Source organism: Ornithorhynchus anatinus, chromosome 4 (assembly GCF_004115215.2).
Source record: "Ornithorhynchus anatinus isolate Pmale09 chromosome 4, mOrnAna1.pri.v4, whole genome shotgun sequence".
In the NCBI taxonomy this organism is placed as follows: domain Eukaryota; kingdom Metazoa; phylum Chordata; class Mammalia; order Monotremata; family Ornithorhynchidae; genus Ornithorhynchus; species Ornithorhynchus anatinus.
The window spans coordinates 125,103,948-125,119,181 of NC_041731.1; the positions used below are offsets into that span (position 1 = coordinate 125,103,948).

Below are 15,234 nucleotides of genomic sequence, written 5' to 3' on the forward strand. Positions count from 1 at the left end.
TCCCGGCTAGACTACTGTGTCGGCCTTCTCTCTGACCTCCCTTCCTCCTCTCTCGCCCCGCTCCGGTCTATCCTTCACTCCGCTGCCCGGCTCATCTTCCCGCAGAAACGATCCGGGCCTGTCACTCCCCTTCTTAAACAACTCCAGTGGTTGCCTATCGACCTCCGCTCCAAACAAAAACTCCTCACTCTAGGCTTCGAGGCTCTCCGTCACCTTGCCCCTTCCTACCTCTCCTCCCTTCTCTCTTTCTACCACCCACCCCGCACGCTCCGCTCCTCCGCCGCCCACCTCCTCACCGTCCCTCGGTCTCGCCCATCCCGCCGTCGACCCCCGGGCCACGTCCTCCCACGGTCCCGGAACGCCCTCCCTCCTCACCTCCGCCAAACTGATTCTCTTCCCCTCTTCAAAACCCTATTTAAAACTCACCTCCTCCAAGAGGCCTTCCCAGACTGAGCTCCTCTTCCCCCTCTACTCCCTCCGCCACCCCCCCCTTCACTTCTCTGCAGCTAAACCCTCTTTTTCCCCTTTTCCCTCTGCTCCTCCACCTCTCCCTTCCCCTCTCCACAGCACTGTACTCGTCCACTCAACTGTATATATTTCCATTGCCCTATTTATTTTGTAAATGAATTGTACATCGCCTTGATTCTATTTAGTTGCCATTGTTTTTACGAGATGTTCTTCCCCTCGACTCTATTTATCGCCATCGTTCTCGTCTGTCCGTCTCCCCCAATCAGACCGTAAGCCCGTCAGACGGCAGGGACTGTCTCTATCTGTTGCCGACTTGTTCATTCCAAGCGCTTAGTACAGTGCTCTGCACATAGTAAGCGCTCAATAAATACTATTGAATGAATGAATGAATACAGTGCTCTGCACAGGGTAAGCACTCGGTAAATATGATTGACTGGCTCACAGACGAAGTGGGGAAAATACTTTCAAATAGAGTAATCAGAATAATTTGAATTTGCAATTGAGAAGCAGCACAGCCTTGTAGCTAGACCAGGGGCCTAGGAGTCAGAAGGACCTGAGTTCTAATATCAGTTCAGGTACTTTTCTGTTGTGTGACCTCGGGCAGGTCACTTCACTTCTCTGTACTTCAATTACCTCATCTAAAATGGGGATTAAGATTATGAGCTCCATATGGGACATGGCCTGTGTCCAACCTGATTCACTCCAACCTGATTCACTTGCACCTATCCCAGCCTTAGTACAGTGCCTGGCACATAGTAAGAGCTTAACAAATACCATTTTTTTTAAAAAAATCAAGTAACATATTTAAAATGCTGCGGATGGATAGAAATAAATACGTTAAGTGTTCGAAGTAGCTTGTTAGAGGAGGAAGTATTTTAGGAGGGCTTTGGATGTCGGGTGAGCTGCGATCTGTCAGATTTCGGGAGGAAGGAACCTCCAGTCCGGAGGATCAGCGCAAGTAAGAGAAATCCATTTTGAAGTTCACGTTGTTAAAGGTTCTCTAACAAATGAGATGTCGTTTCTTCCCAACAAGTAACCACTCCATTCGCTTACGTTCTTTTCTTGATTGAAACTTTTGTTAGTTTAATGAGACCAAAAATACATATACTTCATTTAAAATCATGTCTGTGTCCTAAATTGTTTACTTTATCTCTGAAATCGCCCAAAGTATGTGTTTTAAAAAATCACTGGAATTTCTTTTGTCTTTCAGAAATTTGATTCAGTGGAAGATATCATTGAGCACTACAGATATTCTCCAATTACACTCATTGATGGAAAAGATAAAACAGGAAACAACAGAGAACAATGCTATTTAACACATCCGCTTCCTTTCAGAAAACATCCTCACTTTCCAAGTTCTCGTTAAAATGTGCTAAGTGTAAAATGACGTTTTTGTTGAACTCTTCACACTCTTCAAGAGACAACTTTCTACGATAGCATTTGGAATGAAAGGCATGTTTCATAACTAGAAAAAACATTCAAATTTCTCCAAGAAAAAACGGCTCCCAAAGACTACAAAAGAAATGAAACTGAAGAATCAACATTTTCAGTCCTCACTTGTGTTGTAAACAGGGCTAAGAAAGTAATTGGTGGGGACTGGATTTGATAATGTTCCTCCAAGGTCAGATTCACTGAAATCACCGCGGCCCAAATCCGCCAATGAAAGGAAGATGGCCTAGAAAATAGTCCCGTCATCGAAGCCATCGGCCTCAGCGAAAGACAATGACCAGAGTGGAAGTGAGGTGTGGGATCCTGGGAGTGGAAAGGCACGGCTCTCTTGGCGGGGAGACTGTGGCGTTGCTATACTCGTGCCTGAACAAGACTCCAATCATGGCGACAACCCAATCCTGTCATGGTCGTTCAACCCATTATCCCAGCGGTTCTCAGTGGCCAAAGGAGTTCTGGGACAGAGTTGTTGGTGAGATGAGGGGCAAGATAAAGTTCCTGTTAACACCTGCCCCTCCCTCCCTCATTGATTAGGAAACCATGCAGTTTAGTGGAAAGAGCCCAGGCCTGGGAACCAGAGGACTGGAGTTTTAATCCTGGCTCTGCCACTTACTACAGTGTGACCTTCGGCAAGTCATTTAACTTCTCTGTGCCTCAGTTCCCTTATCTACAAAATGGGGATTCAAGACTTGTTCTCCGTCTTACTTCAACTGTGAGCCCTTTGTGGGACCTGATGATCTTGAACCCGCCCCAGCGGTTAGTACATTGCTTGGCACCGAGTAAGCACTTAAATACCACAATCATTGGAAGAAGGCAGAGGCAAGAAGAACAAGGTGCCCCATTCCTCCCCATCCGCTACTCATCGTGATGAAGAGAGGCCTGTGTGTGCCAACCAGCCAAAGGCATGGAGAAGCAGCACGGCATAGTGGATAGAGCCCAGGCGCGAGAGTCAGAAGGTCATGGGTTCTAATCCTAGGTCTGCCACTTTTCTGCTGTGTGACCTTGGGCAAGTCACTTCTCTTCTCTGGATCTCAGTTTCTTCATCAGTAAAATGGGGATTGAGAGTATGAGCCCCACTTGGGACAGGGACTGTCCATATTAATCCCAATGTTTAGTACAGTGCCTGGCACAGAGTAATAATAATAATAATTATGGTATTGCTTAAGCACTTACTATGTGCAGAGCACTGTTCTAAGCGCTGTGGTAGATACAAGGTAATCAGATTGTCCCACGTGAGGCTCAAATTTTTTAATTCCCATTTTTACAGATGAGGTAACTGAGGCACAGAGAAGTTAAGTGACTTGCCCAAGGTCACACAGCAGACAAGTGGCAGAGCTTAAGCACAGCAAGCAGACAAGTAAGCGCTTAAATGTCACAAGTATTATGTTCAAAGGAAACAGGAAGCTCTCCCATGATGATACGTTTGTCACACCTGAGAATCGTGCTAAATACCAATCCCAACTTTTAGTTGCCACTCTGTCAGATACCATGTAAAAAGCATTCTCACATTTTTCCTAAAAAAGCATCTATATTTATTCACTTGATGATGCATTAAAGTAATAATCATAATGGCTTTAATTAAAAACTTATTACATGTTAAGAGCTCGGGTAAGTATGAGGTAATCAGTTGGACAGAGTCCCTGTCCCCTACAAAGCTCACAATCTGTCATGTCCAGAGAAGGAAACTGAGGCCTGGAGAGGTCAGGTGGTCTGCTCCAAGTCACACAGCAGGCAGTGGCAAAGCTGAGACTAGAACCCAGGTTTTCTGTATCCCAGGACTCTGCTCTTTCCATTCCACTGTCCCTCAAGATATGTTGAAATCCTGATTCTCTTATATAGTATCTCTTTAAGATAAACCCAGAAGTGTTTGTTCGATGAATATATAGTGTTTATTGAGCCCCTCCTATGAATTGAATGCCTCCTGGGTGCAGAAAACTGTACTGAGCACTTGAAAGAGTACAAAGCAATTAGGAGAACACAGTCCCTACCCTCAAGGAGTTTACAGTTAATTGGAAGAGACCAGGAGACACATAATATTTAATAACAATAATAATAATAATAATTATGGTATTTGTTAAGAATTTACTATGTTCCAGGCACTGTACTAAGTGCTGGGGTGGTTGCAAACATATCGGGTTGGACAAGTCCCTGCCCTGCATGGGGCTCACAATCTTAATCCCTATTTTACAGATGAGGTAACTGAGGTACTGAGAAGTAAAGTGACTTGCCCAAGGCCAGAGAGCAGACAAGTGGCAGAGCTGGGTTTATAAATAATGGGAGGAGAAGGAGAAGAAGGAGAAAGAAGAAGAGGAGGAGGAGAGGAGGAGGAACCTAAAGACTAAAGGACCTAAAGGTGTGAAAGGAAAATAATTACATTTGTTAAGCACTTACTATGTGTCAAGCACTGTACTAAGCCCTAGGGTAGAAAATACAATGTAAGCAGATCAGACACAACCCTAACCCACACAGGATGGAAGGATAAACTGATGAAAAGAATTAAGTGATGAACGATCGTTTGGATCAAAATATACTTTTGACTTTTCTCCTTCCCAAAATTGCTCATTGCTTATTCTCCCTCCACGGGTTCCAATCCTGGCTCTGCCACGCGTATACTGTGTGACCTTGGGCAAATCACTTCATTTTTCTGTACTTCAGTTACCTCATCTATAAAATGGGAATGAAGACTGTAGTCCCGTGTGGGACAGGGGTTGTATCCAACCTGATTAGCTTGTATCTACCCCAGCTCTTAGAACCGGGCTCGATGCACAGGAAGGATTTAACAAATACCATCTTCCTCCTCATCATCATTTAAGAAAATGATCCAGTTAGCAGAGGGTACTTCAGTTTGGTAAATTTCCTTATTCAGAGTGGCTAGCGGAAAGAGCACAGGGCTGCTAGTTGTGTGACATTGGGTAAGTCACTTGATTTCTCTGTGCCTCCATTTCCTCTTCTGTAAATGGGGATAAAATACCTGTTCTTCTTCCTACTTAAGACTGTGAGCCACATGTTGCAAAAGAACTGTGCCTGATCTGATTATCCGGGGCTTAGTGCTTACTAAGTGCTTAGTGCAGTAAGTGCTTAGTAAATATCACTATCATAATTATTAGTGTTATTATCATTATTATCAATGTATAGCTTCATTCTGTAATGCTTTATCAGCTATATACAAAATATTGAGCAGATGCAAAATATTAAGCACACTGCGCATCGAATTTAAGCTTCAGTGTTTATTTCATTAGGTTTCTACCTAAGTTCTGTTTAGATGTAAAAAGCAATGTCAGTCACTTATTTCTACAGTTAAATTTCAACTTTAAACACATTTATTCACTGTTTTGGAACTTTTCAAGATGTCACCAATGGCAATAGTGATCATTTACAAGCAGCCCACGAGTAATCAACAACAGCACCCCTCTTGTAAAAAGCTCCCCCATAAGCAGCCAAAAGTCGAAACCAAGCGAGTCAATGTGGCTCGACCGCAGGATCACGTCGAGTGATCTTTTGAGCCCATTCATTACAACAGAACGACTCCTCAGCGGCCCACAACACTCCCGTACAATCCAAGTAAACATTCTCATCGAGATTCCAATTCCAAGACTGCCCCTTGCTTGAGACAACTCCCCGGCCCCATGAGGAAGTCGTTCTACCACAAGCTTTTTTAAAAAATACGTTTTTAATTAGCTCAAGTCGTTACCGCAGCCACTTTCTGGTCAGACCCAAAAGAGGACGAGATGTGGGTTCTTAGACTCTTCCGTTTCTGCCCAAATAAATGTAGATCTGCTAGATGGGTTCGGGTTCTCAACCTGGGAACTTTGAAAAGGGAAAATGTGTAACTTTACCTCATCATTTTCATAGTCCCTGTTCTCTGGATTGTAGATTTTGCCGATCGCCTTTCCTGTGGCAGAGAAATTTAGGAAATGTCAAAGGGGTTTTTATACAACTTCTGCAATAATTGTAACAGCCAGCAGAGAGAGCGATAAAATGTTTCCAGTGCTCTGATGTCATGGTCATCGTTTCTGGCTAGAACGCAGACATGGAAATTACAAAACACAATCACGAGGGCTTTGAGGTTCGGGAGGAAAGAGATAATGTCTGCCAAATGGAAAACGGCAAAACTTAGGAAAAGGTTATTTTCAGTGGAGAGAAAAAAATGATTTTTGTTTCTTTAATCCGATTTCGTTCATGAACTAAGCAGAGCGTTGAGTTCTGTCCTCTGTAAATATGACTTTTTGAATGTTCCAATAAAACTTTAAAAGCTGTTTCCATATTGTGTGCATACCAAAAAGGGTCACATTGCCCAGATTCATAAATGCTCATTACTCTTATGCTAAATGCTTAAATTTGTTCCAGTTGATACACTTTCAACTTTTATGACCTCTACTGCATCGCATTCTCCCAATCCTGTAGGACGGTGTTCCACACTAAGGAAATACTCCACAGATAACCATTCATTCATTCAGTCGTATTTATTGGGTGCTTACTGTGTGCAGAGCACTGTACTAAGCGCTTGGGAAGTACAATACAACAATAGAGACAATCCCTGGAAATACTCTATAGATACCACGGATTCACTGATGGATACATATATATGTATATATGTATATATTTATATATAATATATCATATATATATATTTATAAATATATATATATTTATATATATATATATAAAAGATTGCTGCATGATCAGTTTGTCAGGCATGATAGCCTATGTGTCCTTTCAGTCTCACCAAGACTTCAGCATCTTCAAACTCAAGATCATTAAAATACACATGTAGGCATATACATAATATAAATGTCTATTCAACTGTACTGAGCGCATGTTTGCAGAGAAGCAGCATGGCTTAGGGGAAAAAGCACAGGCTTGGGAGTTCTAACCCCAGCTGTGTGATTTTGGGCAAGTCACTTCACTTTTCACTTTTAGTGAGAAGCAGCGTGGCTTAGTGGAAAGAGCACGGGCTTGGGAGTCAGACGTCATGGGTTCGAATCTCGGCTCTGCCACTTGTCAGCTGTGTGACTGTGGGCAAGTCACTTAACTTCTCGGTGCCTGTCACCTCATCTGTAAAATGGGGATTAAAACTGTGAGCCCCACGTGGGACAACCTGATCACCTTGTATCCCCCCGCGCTTAGAACAGTGCTTTGCACCTAGTAAGCGCTTAACAAATACCACCATTTATTTTTATTTTTTCTGTGCCTCAGTTACCTCATCTGTAAAATGAGGATTAAGACTGTGAGCCTCTGGGACAACCTGATAACCTTGGATCTAGCCCAGTGCTTAGAAGAGTGCTTGGCACATAGTAAGCGCTTAACAAATACCATTATTATTATTACCATTATGTTAAACACCATTTGTTCTGCAACGGTTTCAGAAAAAATAGTACGCACGTAAACAGGAAGCAGATATAGATTCCCACTCTCAAACCATGGGCAATCAATCAATCAATGTTATTGATTGTAAGGGAAGCAAATGAATATAAGGATGAGTACGTTAGGTGTTGGCGGAGTGTGGATGAGGGGGTGAGACTGAGTGCATCGGTGAAGGCTGTAGGGAGGGGAAATAGCATGGGCGGAATGGCAGGTTAATCCAGGAGGGCTTCCTGGAGGAGATACACTTATCAGTAGGGCTTTGGAGTTGGAGAGTGTTCTGGACTGTCACTTATGTCGGGGGAGGGAACTCCAGGCAGGAAGGAGGGTGTGAGCCAGGGGTAGACAATGTTAAAGCAGCAGACAAAATAGGCCAGACATGTTTCAGGTGGTGTATTTCATTATCATTCACGAGGTTGGAAATAACGGGCTTAAAGTCAAACCTCTCTCCATTTGGATTTTTCTCTTTAGCTATGCATACGGTATGGCTCCGTTTTGAAGATGGCATTATTAATAATGTTGGCATTTGTTAAGCGCTTACTATGTGCAGAACACTCTTCTAAGCGCTGGGGGAGATACAGGGTAGGCAAGTTGTCCCACGTGAGGCTCACAGTTAATCCCCATTTTACAGATGAGGTAACGGAGGCACAGAGAAGTGAAGTGACTCGCCCACGGTCACACAGCTGACAAGCGGCAGAGCCGGGAGTCGAACCCATGACCTCTGACTCCGAAGGCCAGGCTCTTTCCGCTGAGCCGCGCTGCAGTGAAATCTTGTTTACGGTCCACTAGACTGTGAACCCCTTGAGGGCAGGATCAGTCAGTAGTATTTACTGAGCGCTTACAGGGTGTAGAGCACTGTACTAAGTGCTTGGGTGAGTACAATGTTACACCATAACGGACACATTCCCTGCCCACCATGAGCTTACAGTCTGGAGGGGGAGACAGACATCAGTACCACAGGGAATGCCCTTCTTTGTGAATCACTTCTTCAAGGAGCAGCCTCTCCTCATTATTATTATTATTATTTAATTATAATAACTAGTAATTCTTGATAATTATTAATGATGATGCTGATGATGATAATCGTGATAATGATAATAACGATAAGTGGTTACTATGTGCCAAGCACTGTACTAGGTGCTGGAGTAGATGCAAGACGATCCAGTCAGACACAGTTCTTGGACCACATGGAGCTCACACCCTAAGGAGGAGGGAGAACAGATTTTGAATCCCCATTTTACAGATGAGGAAACTGAGACCCAGAGAACGATGATGATGACGGTGCGATGGTATTTGTTGAATGCTAACTCTATGTAAAGCACTATTCTAAGCACTGGGATAGATACAAGCCAATCTGAGATCCCCGTTTTACAGATGAAGTAACTGAGGCACAGAGAAGTGAATTGACTTGCCCAAGGTCACACAGCAGACCAGTGGCAGAGACAGCTTGGCCTAGTGGATAGAGTTTAGGCCTGGGAGTCAGAAAGACCTGGATTCTTAATCCCAGCTGCTCCACTTGCCTGCTCCCAGGCACTGTGCTAAGCTCTGGGGCAGATACAAGTTAATCAGGTAGGATACAGTCCCTGTCCAACATGGGACTCTCAGTCTTAATTATGAGAAGGAGCGTGGCTCGGTGGAAAGAGCCCGGGCTTGGGAGTCAGAGGTCATGAGTTCTAATCCTGACTCCACCACTTGTCAGCTGTGTGCCTTTGGGCAAGTCACCTAACTTCTCTGGGCCTCAGTTACCTCATCTGTAAAACGGGGATTGAGACTGTGAGCCCCACATGAGACAGGGACTGTGTCCTTCCCGATCTGCTTGTGTCCACCCCAGTGCTTAGTACAGTGCCTGACACATAGTTAAGCACTTAACAAGTACCATTATTATTATTATTATTATTAATCCCCATTTAACATTTGAGGTAACTGAGGCACAGAGAAGTGAAGTGACTTGCCCAAGGTGACACGGCAGACAAATGGTGGAACTGGAATCAGAACCCAGGCTTTATTGACTCGCAGACCTGTGCTCTATCCACTAATAAGAATAATAATTATGGTATTTGTGAAGCACTTACTATGTGCCAAGCACTGTTCTAAGCACTGGGGTAGATACAAGGTAATCAGGTTGTCCCACGTGGGGCTCACAGTCTTAATCTTTGTGATTCAAATACCCTCATTATCATTATTATTATTATTATTAATCCTGATTTTGCAGATGAGGTAACTGAGGCACAGAGAAGTTAAGTGACTTGCCCAAAGCCACACAGCTGATAAGTGGCAGAGCCAGGTTTAGAACCCACGACCTCGGACTCCCAGACCTGTGCTCTATCCACTAGACCACACTGCTTCTCAGGTTCTTGAGTGGGGGAACACGGACTAATTTTTTTTTTAATAATCCAGGCAGCAGCGTGAAGTATAAACCGGGTGGCAAGCCTGGGAGATCAGAACTTCAGGTTCTTGCTCCACCTCTAGCCTGATGGTCACATTACCTCTCTCAATCTCAGTTTCCTCAGCTGTAAAATGGGGATAAGAGCTGGTGAGTCCCACAGGACCCAAAGTCTGTGTCAGATCTCATAACCTACCCAAGTGTTTAGCACTTAGCAAGCACTTTAAGAATGGCATAATAATCAGTATTATCCTATTGCTAGTCTTTCCGGCTCTGATATTAGGAAAACCTGAAAGCAAATAGAAACAACTGCCTATCGGGAAGACAAGACACGGGGAATTTTCCATTCCTATCCAGCTGTTGCTTTCTTTCTGGCCTGCTTCCCAGACTAGTTGAGATTGAGCCCAACTCCTTCATCTATTACTTATTTTTCTCCCCTGTTTTCCAGCTCCCAGCATCCACCCTACACTGGGTGATCTGGAAGCCAATTAACACAGCTGTACCAATTTGCCACCTGCCCTTGAGGGCTAGCTGAAAGTGCTATATGAACCTGCTCTGCCCTAAAAGTCTACGTTACCCACTCTGGGCTTATTTTTAGAGCTATGATGGGTCACTCTGGGAAGAAAATTCCTTCCTGTAGATTTTCTTCAGTGTCATAGGGAAGGTAAATGACAGAGACAATCTGATCTCCCTTCCTCCTGTCTCTCCCGGCTCCAGTCTATTCTTCATTCTGCTGCCCGGCTCATCTTCCTACAGAAACTCTCTGGGCATGTCACTCCCCATCTTAGAAGCCTCCAGTGGTTGCCTATCGACCTCCGCACGAAACAAAAACTTCTCACTCTAGGCTTCAAGGCTGTCCATCTCCTCGCCCCCTCCTACCTCTCCTCCCTTCTCTCTTTCTACCGCCCACCCCGCACGCTCCGCTCCTCTGCCGCCCACCTCCTCACCCTCCCCGCTTCTCGCCTATCCCGCCGTCGACCCCTGGGCCACGTCCTCTCACTGTCCTGGAATGCCCTCCCTCCTCGCCTCCGCCAAACTAATTCTCTTCCCCTCTTCAAAGCCCTACTGAGAGCTCACCTCCTCCAAGAGGCCTTCCCAGACAGACCTTTTCCCTCTGCTCCCTCTGCTCCCCCTTCACCTCCCCTCAGCTAAGCCTTCTTTTCCCCCCTTTCCCTCTGTTCCCCCCTCTTCTCCTCCCCTCAGCACTGTGCTCCACCACTCAATTGTATATATTTTCATTACCCTATTTATTTTGTTAATGAGGTGTACATCACCTTGATTCTATTCATTGCTATTGTTTTAATGAGATGTTCATCCCCTTGATTCTATTTATTGCTATTGTTTTTGTCTGTCCGTCTCCCCCGATTAAACTCTAAGCCCGTCAATGGGCAGGGACCGTCTCTATCTGTTGCCAATTTGTACATTCCAAGCACTTAGCACAGTGCTCTGCACATAGTAAGCGCTCAATAAATACTATTGAATGAATGAATCTGAATAGAGACTTTAAGCTTGTTATGGGCAGGGAATGTGTCTGTTGATCGTTATATTGTACTCTCCCAAGCACTTAGTACAGAGCTCTGCACACAGTAAGCACTCAATAAATAAGATTGAGTGAAGGAATGAATGAATGAATGAATAGTGGAAAGAGCCCACACGTGGGAGTCAGAGGATCTGGGCTCTAATCCTGGCTCTGCCAATTGCTTGTTGTGTGACCTTGAGCGAGTCACTTCATTTTTTTAGTCCTCAGTTTCCTCAACTGTAAAATGAAGAGTAAATGCCTGTTCCCCCTTCTACTTAGACTGTGAGTCCATAGGGGACAGGACTGTGTATGAGCTAATTATCTAGGACCTACTCCAGCCCTTACAAGTGTTTGACACATAGTAGGTGCTTAATAAATACCATTTAAAAAAAAAATAACCCAGAAGCCCCCGTATGCCCTATCACTGGATATGGTGGTTTTCAAACTCTTTTGTCTCATGCTTTTGAACCATATCTCTAGTCCTGGTGGCATCAGAGAAGCAGCGTGGCTCAGTGGAAAGAGCCCGGGCTTGGGAGTCAGAGGTCATAGGTTCGACTCCCGGCTCTGCCACTTGTCAGCTGTGTGACTGTGGGCAAGTCACTTCACTTCTCCGTGCCTCAGTTGCCTCATCTGTAAAATGGGGATTAACTGTGAGCCTCATGTGGGACAACCTGATTACCCTCTATCTCCCCCAGCGCTTAGAACAGTGCTCTGCACCTAGTAAGTGCTTAACAAATACCAACATTATTATGATTATTATTATCTTTTAGACTGTGAGCCCATTCTGGGCAGGGATTGTCTCTATTTGTTGCTGAATTGTACTGCCCAAGTGCTTAGTACAGTGCTCTGCACACAGTAAGCACTCAATTAATATGAGTGATTGAATGAAATTTCTGAAATCACATCAGATGCAAGCAGTACTGAAATAAGGATAGCATAATTCATGGCTGCTGCTTCTACGGTCTAGCCACCCGGGGGGCAATGCCCACATTTATGTTAAATACAAGTAAGAGAGCAAGGGGAGAGAAAGATTAAATCCAGTTTCTTACCTCTCGGTAATTACACAGGTTTGACTTCACAGACTTGGGCCTAAGAATTTGCCTTTTAGGCATGAAAAAAAGCTAACCTCGGGAACAAGAAAGCAGCTGCTCAGCACACTCCTCCCTTGGATTTAAGAGTTCTGCCTGACAGGGATAGGGCTAGCTCCTCCTTGGCTTCTATTGGCCAGAAAGTTCCCATGTCCCAGAAGAGTCGGGGAGATGTCCTCCTCTAGTTCCTAAATAGGAAAGCATCACAAGGATATCCCAACACCTCTTTGGTCTTCCTCTAGTAGGGGCCTGAATAGCTCATTGTGTCTGTTTACTGTTGTTTTGTAGCCTCCCAAGCACTTAGTACAGTGCTCGGAACACAGTAAGTACTCAATAAATACCATCGAATGAATACTAACATATTGAGGATCCTCTAGAAAATAACTCCCTAAAGGATCGGGAAGAGGATAGGCAGTAAGGGAAAGTTCCAATTCACTGACCAACAAGAATGTCACTTTGACAGGAGACTCATGGGTCGATCTGTGACTTTTATGGGCATTTGATATTTGCCCTACCCTCAACCCCACAGCACCTATGTGCATATTTTTAAATTATATATTATGAATTATTTATCTGTATTCACGACTGACTCCTCTTGACTGTGAGCTTTGGACAGGGAATGTGTCTGCCAACTGTTGTGTTCTACTCTCCCAAGAGCTTAGTACAGTGCTCTGCACATAATAAGCACTCAATAAATATCATTGATTGATTGATTGATCAATACATTTGGTAAGCAGAAGGAATAGGGTCTTATGTTCCTGTTTTGCCTCCATGAAGCCCGGAAAAAGAGCAGCTCAGGATTGGTTTCTGTGATGCAATTTTAAGAGCACTGTTATGTTCCCGTTTTGCCTCCATGAAGCCAGGAAAAAGAACAGCTCAGGATTGGTTTCTGTGATGCGATTTTGAGAACACTGCGAGTTAGGAGATTTGGCTTTTACTCTTTGCTCTGCTTATGAATCACCAGGTGACTTTAGTTAAGCCATTTAACTCTGAATCAATTTCCCATTCTTTAAAATGAAGATGTCACCTTAACTTTTGTAAAACTTCTTATGTTTATAAGAATAGCAGAGGAAAAGAGGTAGCATGGCCTAGTGTATAGAGAGATTGGGCCCGAGAGTCCTTGAAGCAGCATAGCATAGTGGGTAAAGCCTGGGCCTAGGAGTCAAAAGTCAGGGGTTCTAATCCCAGCTCTGCTACCTGCCTGCTGTGTGACCTTGGACAAGTCACTTCACTTCTCTGGGCCTCAGTTACCTCATCTGTAAAATGGGGATTGTGACTGTGAGCCCCATGTGGGATAGGGACTGTGTCCATCTCAATTTGCTTGTATACACCCTAGCACTTAGTACAGTGCCTGGCACATAGTATTTTACAAATACCATTATTATAATTATTACAGTCCAGAGGGGAGGCAGACATTAATATAAATAAATTAATTGTGGATGTTTACATAAGTGCTGGGTGCTGGGGATAGGGGTGGTGAATAAAAGAAGCAAGTCAGGATAAACCAGAAGGGAGTGGGAAAAGATGAAATGAGGGCTTAGTCAGGGAAGGCTTCTTGGAGGAGATGTGCCTCCAATAAGCCTTTGAAGAGGAGGAGGAAGGGGGAGTATTGTCTGTCAGATATGAAGAGTGAGGACGTTCCAGGCCAGACTCAGGATAATAATTAATAATAATAATAATTGTGATAATTGTTAAGTGCTTATCACTTGCCAAGCACTGTTCTAAGCACTGGAGTGGATACAAGAAAACCAGGTTGGAGACCGTCCCTATCCCATATGAGGCCACAATCTTAATCCTCATTTTACAGATGAGGTAATTGAGGCACAGAGAAGTGAAGTAACTTGCCCAAGATCACACAGCAGATACATGGTGGAGCCAGAGGTGTGTGAGTGGTCGGGTGACATGGAGGAGATCAAGGTACAGTCAGTAGATTGACATTAGAGGAGCAAAATGTGCAGTCTGGTTTGTAATAGCAGAGGAGTGAGGTGAGGTGGGAGGGGGCAAGGTGATGGAGAGCTTTAAGCTGATGTTGAGGAGTTTCTGTTTGATTCGGAGCTGGATTGGCAACCTCTGGAGGTTCTTGAGGAGTGGGGAAACACGGCCTGAATGATTTTGTAGAAAAAATGATCTGGGCAGCTGGGTGAAGTCTGGACTGGAATGGGGAGAGAAAAGAGGCAGGGAGGTCAGCAAGGAGGCTGATACGGTAATCAAGGCAGGATAGGATAAGTGCTTGAATTAACTTGTTGGCAGTTTGGCTGGAGAGGAAAGGGCAGATTTTAGCAGTGTTACGAAGGCTGGACAGGATTTAGTGATAGATTGAATATGGGGGTTGAATGAGAGCTAAGAGTCATGGTTAACGCAAAGATTATGGGCTTGAGAGACCGGAATGATGCTGGAGCTGTCTACAGTGATGGGGAAGTCATGGGGAGGACGGGGTTTGGATGGAAAGATGAGGAGTTCTGTTTTAGACATCTTAAGTTTAAGGTATCAGCGGGACAATCAAATAGAGATGCCCTGAAGGCAGGAGGAAATGTGAGACTGCAGAAAGGGATAGAGATCAGGGCTGGAGAGATAGATTTGGGAATCATCCGCATAGAGGTGATAATTGAAGCCATGGGGGGAAATGAGTTTTCCAAGGGAGTGGGTGTAGATGGAGAATAAAAATTGGACCAGAACTGAACCTTAAGGGACCCCCTGTGGGAGGCAGAGGCAGAGTCCGTAGAAGAGACTGAAAATGAGCGGCCAGAGAGACAGGAGGAGAATTAGGATAGGACAGTGAAGCGGAGGTTGCATAATGTTTCCAAGGAGAAGGGAGTGGTCACCAGTGTCGAAGCCAGTTGACCATCGAATGGGACAGAGACCTGCCCGAGGACAACAAGATCTCTCTACTGATCGGCCTCAGCCTGACCAAGTCATCGGCCACCGGAATCACTGCCTACCATCTGCCCGCCCCCTCCGCCCCCCGCCCC

General features: G+C 44.6%; 1 protein-coding gene across 2 annotated transcripts in view; it reads left to right on the top strand.

Moving 5' to 3' along the window:
* CLNK (cytokine dependent hematopoietic cell linker) overlaps nt 1-2,478 on the top strand; it is a 208,208-nt gene extending 205,730 nt beyond the window's left edge. For both annotated transcript variants that reach the window (XM_039911666.1, XM_039911667.1), the window contains one exon: nt 1,679-2,478. In XM_039911666.1, the coding sequence (XP_039767600.1) occupies nt 1,679-1,834 (156 nt within the window). In that variant the 3' untranslated portion in view covers nt 1,835-2,478. The remainder of the gene's footprint in view (nt 1-1,678) is intronic.
* The last annotated feature ends 12,756 nt before the right edge of the window (nt 2,479-15,234 follow it).